Source organism: Diospyros lotus, chromosome 9 (genome assembly GCF_014633365.1).
Source record: "Diospyros lotus cultivar Yz01 chromosome 9, ASM1463336v1, whole genome shotgun sequence".
Classification (NCBI taxonomy): domain Eukaryota; kingdom Viridiplantae; phylum Streptophyta; class Magnoliopsida; order Ericales; family Ebenaceae; genus Diospyros; species Diospyros lotus.
The window spans coordinates 5,842,125-5,855,539 of record NC_068346.1 but is presented as its reverse complement, the minus strand read 5'-3'; the positions used below and the strand labels follow the sequence as shown (position 1 = coordinate 5,855,539).

At 37.7% G+C, this 13,415-nt stretch overlaps 2 protein-coding genes and 1 long non-coding RNA gene across 4 annotated transcripts in view; 2 read left to right on the top strand and 1 right to left on the bottom strand.

The window, feature by feature from the left end:
• The window catches only part of LOC127809667 (sodium/hydrogen exchanger 7), a 156,853-nt gene that overhangs the window by 108,121 nt on the left and 35,317 nt on the right, over window positions 1-13,415 (top strand). The window lies entirely within an intron of this gene.
• Window positions 1-13,415, top strand: part of LOC127809954 (sodium/hydrogen exchanger 7-like) — a 42,158-nt gene that overhangs the window by 19,908 nt on the left and 8,835 nt on the right. The window contains exons 4-10 of the mRNA XM_052349154.1: window positions 15-92; window positions 164-321; window positions 705-806; window positions 915-1,032; window positions 4,329-4,381; window positions 4,451-4,516; window positions 6,017-6,061. Coding sequence (XP_052205114.1) covers window positions 15-92; window positions 164-321; window positions 705-806; window positions 915-1,032; window positions 4,329-4,381; window positions 4,451-4,516; window positions 6,017-6,061 — 620 coding nt within the window. The remainder of the gene's footprint in view (window positions 1-14; window positions 93-163; window positions 322-704; window positions 807-914; window positions 1,033-4,328; window positions 4,382-4,450; window positions 4,517-6,016; window positions 6,062-13,415) is intronic.
• LOC127809669 (uncharacterized) lies at window positions 6,077-7,627 on the bottom strand. The gene is made up of 2 exons (XR_008025189.1): window positions 7,425-7,627; window positions 6,077-6,872 (listed from the first exon to the last, which is right to left on the bottom strand). It is a non-coding gene; the product is annotated as an uncharacterized LOC127809669 (long non-coding RNA).

Genomic DNA, 13,415 nt, shown 5'->3' with positions numbered 1-13,415 from the left:
TAACTTCCCTGCAGAGGTGTATAGCACAAATGATTATACTTGCCGGGCCTGGTGTTCTCGTATCAACCTTCTGTCTCGGATCTGCCATTAAGGTTTGCTGAACTCTTTTGTGTTGTCAGTAAATATTACTGTTTCAACTAATATATACAAACATATTCTGCAGCTCACTTTTCCATATGACTGGAGCTGGAAGACCTCTTTGTTGATTGGAGGGCTTCTTAGTGCTACTGATCCTGTGGCTGTTGTAGCTCTGTTGAAAGAGCTAGGTGCAAGCAAAAAATTGAGTACTATAATTGAAGGAGAATCCCTAATGAATGACGGGTATATTTCTTTCTTCTTTCTGTCCTGCGTTCTTGTATTCAACTTTCCCAATATTATGCCTTTTCCTACTAGTTGCCATAAAATCAACTAGTTGATGTCCATTTCTTTCAGTATGTTGAGAATTACAATAATGAAATCACTTCTATCTTAACATTTAAACCTATAGGTGATTAGGGCAAGCAAGAATTCTTCTACTGGATCTTTGCTGACTTACTAATATTTATGAGGGTCTTCCCATACTTCATTGGGGTATTGGGAAAATAATTTTGAAAGTATCCCTCTCTAACACATTAAGCCTTTAGATGAGTCAACAATTTTAAGAAAACAAATAACAATTATTTGTAGTTACATCCTTAACAAATTTTCATTTTTTCTGTTTTCAGGACGGCAATAATGGTCTATCAGTTATTCTTTCGGATGGTCCTTGGGCAGACCTTTAGTTGGGGAGCTGTACTAGAATTTCTAACAAAAGTTTCTCTCGGAGCGTAATTTTTCTTAATCACATTAGTTTCTCTTGGAGTAGACTCTCCCTTATTCTCTACTGATGTTGTTATCTCATTTAGTTGTCTTCTAAGGCTCATTTCTTGGTCCAGTGTAGGCATGGGTCTCGCGTTTGGAATAGCATCTGTTTTGTGGCTTGGGTTTATTGTCAATGACATTGTCATAGAGATTGCGCTGACACTTACAGTGAGCTACATTACTTTCTTCACAGTATGTAACTTCGCCAACTTGGGGCATCCAAATTTTAGGATTCATACATTCATCATTCTGAGTTTTACTGTGCTTACTTTTATTTGAGATATGTTATCTCTAATGAAGTTTTCTTGCATAAAATGGATGTTAGACTAAATCAATTCATTTTGCTTGATCAGAAGACTCTAAAATATAATAATTAATTTGTTGTAATTAGTTTTTTCTTGTTTTATTTCTTCTTTTTTCTTTCTTTTTTTTTTTTTTCTTTCCTTCTGGGCTGTAGGTTGGATGACTGGTCTTTTGAATAAAATAGTAAATTTTCTATATCAGTTCTAAAGTTGGTATTTTTATGTTTGAATTTCCTGCTGATGGTTGAAATCTGCCTAGTATAAGCTTGGATATTTCAAAACATGACCAGATTTTTGCTGGCTATTTTGAATTCCTTTGTTCGATGTGCCATTTCTGGCCAGTCTAGTAGTGTTATCTTAGTCCAGCTTCAGTGAGATTCTACTTCGTTATTTAAATTTACAGAATCCATGTGTCCTTATTAATTTTGAACGCTTGCTGTGTCTGTTATTAGAACATTGGATAGTTTTAAAAATGTTGTCAGACCCATCTTCTAACAACTTAAGCTTATGGAATAATTAGTGATCTAACATGCCACTGAAGCTTAGACATCAATAGGACCACCTGTGTCATTGTTTCATCTTTCCAGCTTATATTATTGTGTACTTTGTTTTATTTGTATTTGAGTACCTATTAAATTATATCATATACCTCTCCACATGTGAGTCAGGATTGTACATGAGTGTTGGATAGTTTAATATGCATTATTGGGCTGATTTATTCCTAACTATATTTTTTGTGAGAATTAATGATCAAAGGTTTGGTAAAATATTAATCTTTGCATGACCTTCACAATTTCCATTTGCTTGGTTGCTAAGTGAAAAAAAGGTGATAGGGGGCTGACTGGTGCCTTGTGACCTTGCTTGGACATGATTTTATTGGCCTGTAGTCGCCAGGGAATGGAAAGCAGTATTGGGAGCTCCAATTGATTTGAGGTATAACCCTAAGTGAATCCAATAGTTCTGAATCACCCAAATAAGTTTAATCACAAGATCCAAACTCATGACTGTAGTTGCTCGTATTAACAGGCCTTGGACTAGTGATACATCCTATACAATTATTATTGAAATACGAAGATAGAATTCTCTTCGTATTTCAATCTTAAATTTATTTTTAATTTTATATTTTAAGTATCTATTTTAAAATTTTAAAAAATTTGTTCCTTTTATTATTTTAAAAAATTATTTCTTAAAATAGAAAATTAGAAAAAGTGTTTACTTTGAAATTTTGAAAAAAAAAAATTCTTTTATGATATTTTATTTAATAAATTTAATTATTAAATAATAAAATTAACTTTTTTAATAAAAATTTACTATTAAAATAAAAAAACAAATTTGATTAATAAATTACTAAGATACATCTTAACAATAATTTATATTAAATTATACACTTAATAATATATTATATGCTATCTTATATTTTTAATTATAATATAGATATACTATGTTTTTAAAATTTTAAATAAATATACAATTTTATTTTCAAAATTTAATAATAAATTTTTCTTTTTTTCTCTTTTCTTTTTCTCTAACGCCCTACATCTTCTTCGTCAACCAGACATTCACACGATCAGAGCCTACCATTAGAAACTTCAAGCCAATAGGGTTAACATACACAAAAATTGGTCAGATTTAACAGTTGAATTTGCGTAAATCTAATTTTAATTTTCGGCCACAAGACTCAAAACGCATTGCCAATCGCCACTTGCTACCGTGGTCGATGGTTTTCGGTGATCAGAGGCAATCACCTAACACCCAAGGGCCTATCGACCAACATACCAAAAAACCAACAATTATCCAATGGCTAAATCTTATTAGATTTAAACTTAAACGTTCGTTCGATCCACCCACTTATATATGCACTGCCAATCGCCACTGCCCACCGTGGCAAGTGGTTTTTGGCAATCAAAGGCAAACACCCGACACCCAAGGCCCATCAACCAACATACCCAAAAACCAACAAGAAAAGGAAAATAAGAGAGGAAAGAAGAGACAAAACCAGCAAAATCGAACGGCAGCTCACGATGGTGATGGCAGTGGCGAACGCAGTTGATGGCAGCTTGTGGCAGTGACGAAGAAGGCAAGTGCGATCAACGACCAAAGCTTGAGAGAGAAAGAGAGAGAAATAAGAGGTCTACAAGATTTTGGGGAGGGGGGGTGTCTTCCGTGTTTTGTATTGAAACACCCAAAACAACAAATGTTGTGGGTTTCTTTCACAATTTTTTTTTTTTTATTTTCGAAAATGCATTTTTGAAAATACCAAAGTGAATGTATTTTTAATGTTTTGAAAAATTAAAAACTCAAAACAGACTGAAAACAACAAAAAGAACGCAATCTAAACTTTCAATTTTGTTTGTTTGTAGATGTTTCAAAATGAGATCAAACCCTTCTATTGAAATTTCAATTTGTGCATTTTAAAGGAGATATTAGGATTTCTCTATTCAAATTTGATTTCCAAAATGCACAAAGTAGAAAATTAATTTCTTACTATTTTGATGGGATGAAACATCAATATTATAATTATTTGTTGTTGTGTTGTCTCTAAACTTTTCTGAGAATGGTGGTCTGGCATGTTTTGATTGTGTTGTTTTGTCTTCATATCCATGCCCAACATTGTTGGCTCGGCTTGGCAGTTGAGAAGAGTTTTTGATATTCAAACTGTTCTGATGCGATGAGGATTCAAGGGTTTTATTGGTGAGAAATGGTTTAGTTTACTTTTTGAAATTGAATGTAAGGGAACATGTTGCTTTATGGTAGTTTTTGCATACCATCTGTCTAGAAGCAGTCTAACTGGAGGTTGAATGTTGCTAGTTTCATTTTGCTGCTGTTTTTATCCTTCATTTTCTATGTTCACTATTGTCTCAAGGTACAAAATTTTCCACTTTGTGATGGCTCCAACTCACCACACTTGGTCTCAACCAACTATGTCAAGGATACACTTGCAACCATAAATGCGCACACACAGCACACAGAGATTCAGGTCAACACCTTGCTTTATTACTTTAAGCCACGAAGCACAAAGGATGGCCTTGAGACCTCTCCCACCAGTCTCTCTAACTAGCCACAATGTGCATTCAGGGGCTATTTTTAGCATATGCTTCAGCATGACTTTAGCAGTTTGGCTACTAAAGTGATTCATTTAAACATATGTTCAATGCAATAACATAATTTTCCCTCCTGATGTGAAAGGCTCAAGAAGGTGCTGATGTTTCTGGTGTTCTGGCAGTGATGACTTTGGGGATGTAAGTTGAATTGAGTTATAGAGTTTTGCATTTAGCCAATAGCTTCTTGATACCAATATACATGGGCAGGTTCTATGCTGCATTTGCTAGGACTGCTTTTAAGGGTGGTAGTCAACAAAGGTTGCATCATTTTTGGTATGGTCTCTTTTCTTTTCTTTTCTTTTTTTTCTTTTTTGTAGCCCTTCTGAAAATTGAATTCATTAAGTTCAAGTGATTTTAAGTTAATTAGAGGAGCTTAAAGCAATAAAACCTACATTTTTAAGTACCAGAAGAGGATCTGTCATTTTGTCTTTAAGATGTTCAAAAACTTTAAATATGAAAAATTACAGAGTGCAATGGTAAAGGTTTAAAAGATTAAAATGCGTCACAATAATTGAAGCAACATGGTGGACAACTGATACACGTGGAACCTGAGTGCTAAGAGAAAACCATGGATGACCTGATACCTAGGAAGAATACAGTTATACACTTTCTTATGTCACACAAGATGATAGGAAGAATACACTTTGGAGAATGAGAGAGAACTTATACACAGACCACTTGAAGGATCAAAATCTCTATCAGGATTTTCTCCCCGGATAATTTATCCATTCAAGCAATCCTCCAAGGTGCTGAATTCTTGAATCTGAGTTGTGGCACATCATTGAAATCTTCAAATCTCCAAAACAATCTCAGAATCTGTTTCACAATGGCTGTTCAAACCCACTCTAGGATTGGAGCTTTGTCAATCCGAATTGTGTTGACATATTTTCTATCTTTACATGACAAATAAATCACAATCCAGAGCCAAGTTTAGTTTATGACTTGGCATCGCTAGATCCTAATAAAATATAGTTGCCGTTACTTTAAAACTTTGATACCGAGGTAAATAAAGAAGAGTGGTGGAAAGAGAGAGGAACTAATGTGAAATAGTGCTACTCTTCACAGTAATGTGAAATCAATTCGCTAATGCTAACCTGCTTACAGGTAGAAACAATGAATCTTTCATAAGTGGTTGTGCTATTATAAATCTCCTCATAGTGGTTTTAATTATTTGACTCAACCATGCAAGAAAAGGATAGACAATTTATATTCATTGAATCATGCTGAATTCTGGAATTTTACTCTTCTATGGTCTATTGCTTCACACAAAAATACCAAACTAAAGGCATTAACAATAATTGATTCACAATGAATACTGATGGTTGGACAAAGCAAGGGAATTCTCTAAATTCTTATAATTCTTAAAGCTCTCGGGCTGTAGCTCTTACATCTTTATTTTTAGAATTAAAGATGGAAAAATGTCAAACTAAACATGCAAACACTAAGCCAAGCTCAACAAATGAGCCACAATTTCCCCCTAAAATACTCTATACTGAAGTGCTAAATGATAGAGTTCCTGCCAGATGAATGGTTCTCATGGCAAAGTGTTCTTCTCTAGAGCCCGGCCAAGTCTAGTCCGCGGAAACCTTGTTGTGTTAGTGTTTGCTAATGCTTTTCAGCAGAATCATCATTGGAAGAAAAAATTTGTAAACATAACTGGTCTTGCTACTTTTTTTTTTCCAAGTTGCGACTTGTTTAATTTATAAACAATCTATCATGCACATCATGTTTTGTTCATTAACTGAGGAAGTTTCTCTTATTCCTTATTTTCAGGGAAATGGTTGCCTATATTGCTAATACTTTGATTTTTATCTTAAGGTACGTGCTTAAGTATTTCTTTCTTTCTTTTTTGACAACTGATGCTTAAATACAGCACTTTCAGTTTATATAATCATATTTCAAGAAAACCTTTTCTAGGGTAATTACTTCTTTAAGGATCAGATCAGAAACTGGATGACCATGAGTAGAGATGGTTGGAGAGTTAGAATTCATTTAACTAGATGACCATGCCTTTAATCCCACCTAGTAGGATTAAAGGCTTGCAATTGTTATTATGGTGTAAGGATTAGAAACTATACATATACAAAGTCTCTCTCCTGCCTTCCTCCCCCCCTTCTCCCCTCTCTATATGTATACATATGCATACATATATCCAAATGTGTGTTGTCACAGTTGATATATATGCTTGAATGTATTTATGTCCACTTAGATATGAATTCGCCGTCATATATTTGAGCTAATGAGATCTTTGAAGTCATGAAGTTAATTTCAAGTGTTATATATCTCTAAATTGAAACCCATCTTAAGGGTATATTTGACCATGTGCAGTTTAGTCAAAACAACTTTGCATGCAACAAAAAAAAAAGGGGGAAAAGAAAAAGGTGAACCCAGTGCACATAAACATAAATGCAATCAACCACAAGGGTCAATATGCGCAAATAAGACAATATGAATTCCAATTTCTCATATGCAATTAAAGAATGAAATCATGAATAATATATATAGAATACCAGAATGACAAGAAATATAAATGCAACAATTACCACCATAATACAATTTACCCACTCACAGTGTTACAAAGATTTGGAATTCCCTCAAATGCCTCTCAGCTGGGGATTATCAAGGTCACCTAAGAAAATTATTAAATCACATGAGAATTAAATAAACACAAGATCAAAGTCATCTAAGATTTGGACCGACCCGAGGCTGCCACAGCTGGCCAGACCCGGCCCCGAGCACATTGGACTAGCCCATGAACCAATTGGGCCCCGCTAACCTATGCCTAACGCAAAAACAGCCTAAACCGGCCACAACCGCTGGCCGAATATTTCCACAATCAGAACCTACATTAGAATCGCCAAGCCAATGAGGTCAATATATACAAAAATGGGCAGATCTAACGGCTGGATTTCCGTAGATCTGATTTTTAAATTTCTAGCCAGATTTGAAAAGCACCCTGCTAGTCGTCGCCGGCAACCGCGACCGGCGTTTTCCAGTGATCCAAGGCCACCACTCGACTCTCTTACCTCCATAGACCAAAATACCCAAAAATCAGCCAGATTCGATGGCCAGATCTTCGTAGATCTAAGTTCAAACTTCTAGCCAACCCAACCATGCGTATATACATGTATATATCACGAATCTATGTTGAAAATAGGGCTAATGAAACTAAATGACTTACCCACTTGTAGATCGGGGCTGCTTTTACGGTGAAAATGCAGTCGGATCCAAGATCCAACGGTTGACTTTCGCAAAATCGGTGATTTACAGAGCGTTCTTGGAAGAGAGAGAGAGAGTGAGAGAGAGAGTGAGCTGCAACGAGAAGAACGGAAGAAGGGGGAAGGGAGTTGGGAGCCTTAGTGGCTTAGTAGTCAATTGGGCCAGGCTCCCCTTGGGCCTTCTAAAAATAAGGCCCAAATGTTGGGCCTTACAACATGTACAAAATCTCTCTCCCGCCTTCCTTGCCCCCCTTCTCCCTACATACGCATACATATATCCAATTGTGTCACAGTTTATATATATGCTTGCATGTATTTATGTGCACTTAGATATGAATTCGCGTCATATATTTGTGCTAATGAGATCTTTGAAGTCATGAAGTTAATTTCTAAGTGTTATTTTTCACTAAATTGCAATCCATCTTAAGGGTCTATTTGACCATGTGCAGTTTAGTCAAAACATCTTTGAATGCCACCAAAAAAAAAAAAAAAAAAAGGAAAAAAGAAATGGGTGAACCCAGTGCACAAGGCTCCCCATATTGCTGGCTCTGGGGAAGTCAATTGTACATAGGGGCAAAAAGGTTGTTCCCCGATTTGAACTTGTGACCTCCAGATCACAATGAGACCGTATCCTTTTGATTGCAAAATTTAAATAAAAAATCCGTTTGTCTTATTCCATGGGGTTGTATCCAAACATCAAATTAAATAAGCTTAACATAGGAAAGTATTGATTAAACATCAAATTAAAATTATTGATTAAGCTCGTGGGCTAAGCAACGGGAGTGTGAGTGATAAAGCGTAATCTAAAAAAAAAAAAATCACTTGTTGAACTCATGCACACAAAATAAGATTTTTGAAAACAAAGACCTTAACTGTGTCAAACAGATAATTTTTAGCATCATCTGTGAATTGTCCTTTCATGTGGCATGCTTACAGTATCCACACATATCATGCATGCAACATGTCACAGTACACATTAGGCTACCATATAGAAACATCACATTTTTCATGCTAACGTAAATGAATAGCAAAAGATGTTGGAAATGTAGAGTTAATTCGATTTATGACACCTACACAGAACTAGCACAAGAGTCTTGTTACCTGGTCAACGGTTGGGGGTCAAGGGGGCAGCACCCCTTGCGGGGGCTTGGTGGTGGAGCCCTTGAAACCTAAATAGAAAATGGCATGACCTCCCAAGTAGAAAGCTAAATAGGAAGTTATGCCCAAAACCAAATGGAATTGGAAGATTTGTTTTTGAAATCCTAAATGAATTAGGAATTTTGTTCAAACTAGGAGTTCTATTTGCTCTAGTTTTCGTCTATAAATATATGAGCATCATTCTTGTAATTGTAATCTTCTCAAAATAGTAAAAAACACCTAATGTGACCACGGACGTAGGCAATGTTTGTTAAACCACATAAATTTGTTTTATGTGTGTGAGAGATTATATTGTAGTTTTTTTTTTTTTATTGCTTAATTCATTCCCTAACAAAAGACGCACTTCCCTCAAGCTAAACTCTCATTTCTTCAACTTATCCTCAACTTTTCAGCAGAGCCCCTTCACTTCTTTAGCTCGTCCTCACTTTTCTTCAGCACTTCCCTTTCTCACTTTACCCCTAAAAGTCTCTCACTCTAACTTGTTTGTGCTAAAAATGAGAGATTGAGAACATATTTATAGGCATCTCTAAGCTTTTGAAGCAGCTGAGTGTAGCAGCCCCAATAGCCGGCGTCTTTCTTGTTAAATGTCCAGCTTCTCGCTCCAGTTGAAGTTGCTGCCATCTTTCCTCCCTATTTGTTGCCACCTGTTTCTCCTGTGGTGGCAATTTCCTTGTGTGACAGCTCATTGTATTTTAGAAGCCTCTATATAATGCAAAAAGTTGTCAAGATCCCAAGGATATAATAGAAAATATAGTTGGTAGTAGTAGATAGTTTTGGTATTTTATGTTTTAACTCTGTAACATAATTACCTACATAGGGAAAGTAAAGCTACCAAAGATGTAAAGATGGGATTATGTGAATTGATATCCAAATTTATGTCCTCTCTCTTGAGCTCCCTTGATTTTTCTGCCAAATTCTGTCTGTTATCTCCCTTATTTTGTCTAATTCCCCCTCCATTTATCTATTGTTCTTGGTATTTTCCTCAAAAACCCCTAGGTAAACCCTAGGATCCTAACAAGTTGGTATTAGAACAAGGTTGTCCTCAATTGCTGAATTAAATCTAAACGATTCAAGAAGGCAGTTTCTGAAGATGAATTAAGGCGACTTTTGAAGGCAGCTTAGAGTCACTATAATTTAGGTAGTATCAGAATTCTAATCCAGAGGCGATTCCTTGACCTTCGACTTTTCCAACTACAAAGCAAAGTTAAGCAACTTCCAGCAATCTCAACAGTAAGCAGAGTCAGGTGAATTTCGATAATCTAGGCAGCGAAACAAGGCCTAGCGATTTCGATGATCCCTACGAACTTTCAAGAAGTTGCAACACTAACCTCAAACAGAGAATAGCAATGGCAGACAAAACCAGAATGAAGCAGATGGAGTCGCAGTTATAGCAGGTGACTGCATGTGTGTTGGAAATATAGATTCGAATAGGATCTATGGAATATGAAATGGAAAAGAAGTTGGACAATGCAGTCCATCAGATGCGCGAGTAAATAAGCAGTCAGATACGCGAGCAGATGCAGAATTTTATGGCAATGTTTTCTAGGCAAAATCATGTAAGTTGTCACCTAACTTCCCTCATAGGGAAATGACTGATCCAATCTTTCTTGAACTTGGACCAACCCCTAGGGTAATAGATTTCTTGGATTTCGAAAAGGATTCTGCTGTAAGCGGAGAGATTTTTGAAAAGGCAAGGGATACTTGCTAATCAAAACCAGCCTTATTTCCCTATGCCTAAGCTAGATATTCCATTGTTTGAAGGCCAGAATCCAAAGTGGTGGATTAGGCTTGTTGTTGTCAAAAATACAACAATTAGAAGTTGTGAGGCGGGAATGTCGGAGTCACGATAAGGCGAGGCAGGCAGCTAACATGTAATACCCCGAGAGCCCAGAGAAGTTAGTATATATCGAGGATAGTGTAAGAAATGAAACAACACCAGCTGGATACCTTTTGGGCTGAATGTTGGCAAAGAACTCTCAAGTTAAGCGTGCTTGACCTGGGGTAATCCAGGGATGGGTGACCCCCCTGGGAAGTTCGTGTAGGCCCATCAGGGTAAGTTGTTCCGGATCTTCCTATCGCTCGAACGGGATGTTACAAATGGTATCAGAGCCGACCCCCGAGCCTCTGAGCGCGGTGGTGAGGCAAACCTCAGCGAGGAAGCTGAGTCCCTGAGGGGGGGTGCGTGTAGGCACCTTAGGCAAATCCCACATCGGCCATGCATCGGGGGGAGATCTGGGACCGGTTGTAAGGTCGCATGATGAGGACGTCATGTGCTCAAGGGGGGGAGAATGTAATACCCCAAGAGCCCAGAGAAGTTAGTATATATCGAGGATAGTGTAAGGAAAGAAACAACACCAGCTGGATACCTTTTGGGCTGAATGTTGGCAAAGAACTCCCAAGTTAAGCATGCTTGACCTGGGGTAATCCAGGGATGGGTGACCCCCCTGGGAAGTTCGTGTAGGCCCATCAGGGTAAGTTGTTCCGGTCCTTCCTCCCGTTTTGGGCTGAATGTTGGCAAAGAACTCCCAAGTTAAGCGTGCTTGACCTGGGGTAATCCAGGGATGGGTGACCCCCCTGGGAAGTTCGTGTAGGCCCATCAGGGTAAGTTGTTCCAGCTGGTGTTGTTTCCTTCCTTACACTATCCTCGATATATACTAACTTCTCTAGGCTCTTGAGGTATTACATAACAGGTGTTTGTTTGTGAAAATATATGTTGAGTAGCTCTAGTCTTCAATTATCTAGCTGGGGTCTCATATAATCCCTTATAGGCATTTTCGGTAGTGGATTGATCCAATCAAGAGTAACCTTTGGTCCGTTCAAGGCATAACTGCACTCACATAAACAAGTTAGAAGGCACGCGGGGATTCCTCACTCACGTATGCCCTCCGATGCTTAAGTTAGTACGTGTAGGAAAATAGTTTCAATAAATGAATGATCCATTTAATAAATACAAATGAGATACCTTTGTTGATAAGAGGAGGCATGATCATAATATAGTACCAAATCATAATATAGTACCAGATATTGGGGGGGCGAACATGTGTGTTAGAAGCACTTGGATCAGCTTAAGAGGAATTCTTCTTGGAGGACTAAACAGCCTAGGGAGTCCTCCGGGAGAATGCGGGTCTCATGGCAAACTGTCGAAGTAGGTTCTTAGCCTCTAGGAGGCTTATCCCGACAGAGCTTCGGGTTATCATAGGATACTTCCAAGCATTATTTATTATTTTAAGGATTTCCATAATATTTTCACGAGTGATTATTCTCTGTTGAAGATTAAGAGTCAAGGTAGTGTGTGAGGCCTCTGCATGCAGTTTGATTGACAAAATGAGGGTTTTGGGAAAGCCACATGGCCCAACCAAAAGGGCCCACATGGCTTTCGAGGTTTGCGGGGGCATTAAATAAGTTTGGAAAATTTTAGGGTGCAAATATAATTTGGGAAAATTGCCATCAATTTTAGTAGAAAATTAAAATATGCATAACATGTAATGAACCAATAGGCAGGTCAGACAGTCGCGTGCACACATGAGGGAGGCTTGGGAGCTGGGCATCCTGGGATTGATTCTAATTGGATGCACTAGGTTTTGCTTCTCCCAGTAATTTTGGAGGTGCCAGGTGGCATACTGGGAAGTGGGCTCGGGAATACATGCACTCGCTCGGGGAGTACGCTCATGCAGGCGTGCTTATGAGGCTGCCATGCGAACGCAGGGGCTAGCGCAGAAAGAGCTTCAGAGGGAAGGAAAAACTGAGGGCCACGTGGCCCGAGCGTCAGGGGCAACATGCAGGCGCAGGTTCGGAAGGAAATTGCATCCGAATGAGGTGCAGGGAAAAAATTAGGGGTGGCAATACGGGTTGGCGGGTCGTAATCGTGCCGTGTTGAAACACTCATATAACACGTATCAAATTAATCCAAACACAACTCGTTTAATAATTGTGTCAAATTTCTTAAACCCAAACACGACACGTTTATTAAACGTGTAACACGACACGACTAGTTTAACTAAACGTGTCGTGTCACATGTTAACCTGTTTAATCCGTTTAATTTAAACGGGTCATGTTGTGTCACCTGTTAAATGTGTTATTTAGTTTTAAACATGTTATTTCGTGTATAATCGTGTTAACGCGTTCAGATCAACCCATTAACCCTTTTAATTAAACGTGTCATTTCGTATATAATCGTGTTAACGTGTTCGGGTCAACCCGTTAACATGTTTTATTAAACGGGTCATTACGTGTCTAAACGGGTTAGACGAGTTGACCCGCTTAAGACACGAAAATAATCGTGTCATAGACGAGTTGACCCATTTATGATCCGAACCCGATTAACCCCAACCCTAATCCACTTAATTTCGAGTTATGTCATGTCGTGTAATCGGGTCATGTTCAAAATTACCAGCCCTAGAAGAAATACCACGTGCCACGTAGCACGCGTTGGTAATTTCTAGAGAAAAATAAGGCGCCACGACCATTTTGGAAGGGAGAATTGACGATAAAAATGTTGTTTCGAAAGGAAAATAAATGCCTCTTCAGAAGGAATAAAAATGCTTCTTTGCAAGGAAAATAATGCTGCTTCGCACAGAAAATAATGCCCATTCGGAAGGAATAAAAATGTTGCTTTGGAAAGAAAATAAATGCTGTTTTGGAAGGAAAATAATGTTGCTTCGGAAGGAAAATAAATTATGCTTCAAAAGGAAATTACAGAGTCCTTTAGAAGGAAAATTCTACAGTGCTTCATAAAGAAATTTATGCCTTGGGAAGCGTGTTAAAAGGATCTTTTTACTATTAATTTAATTTTCAA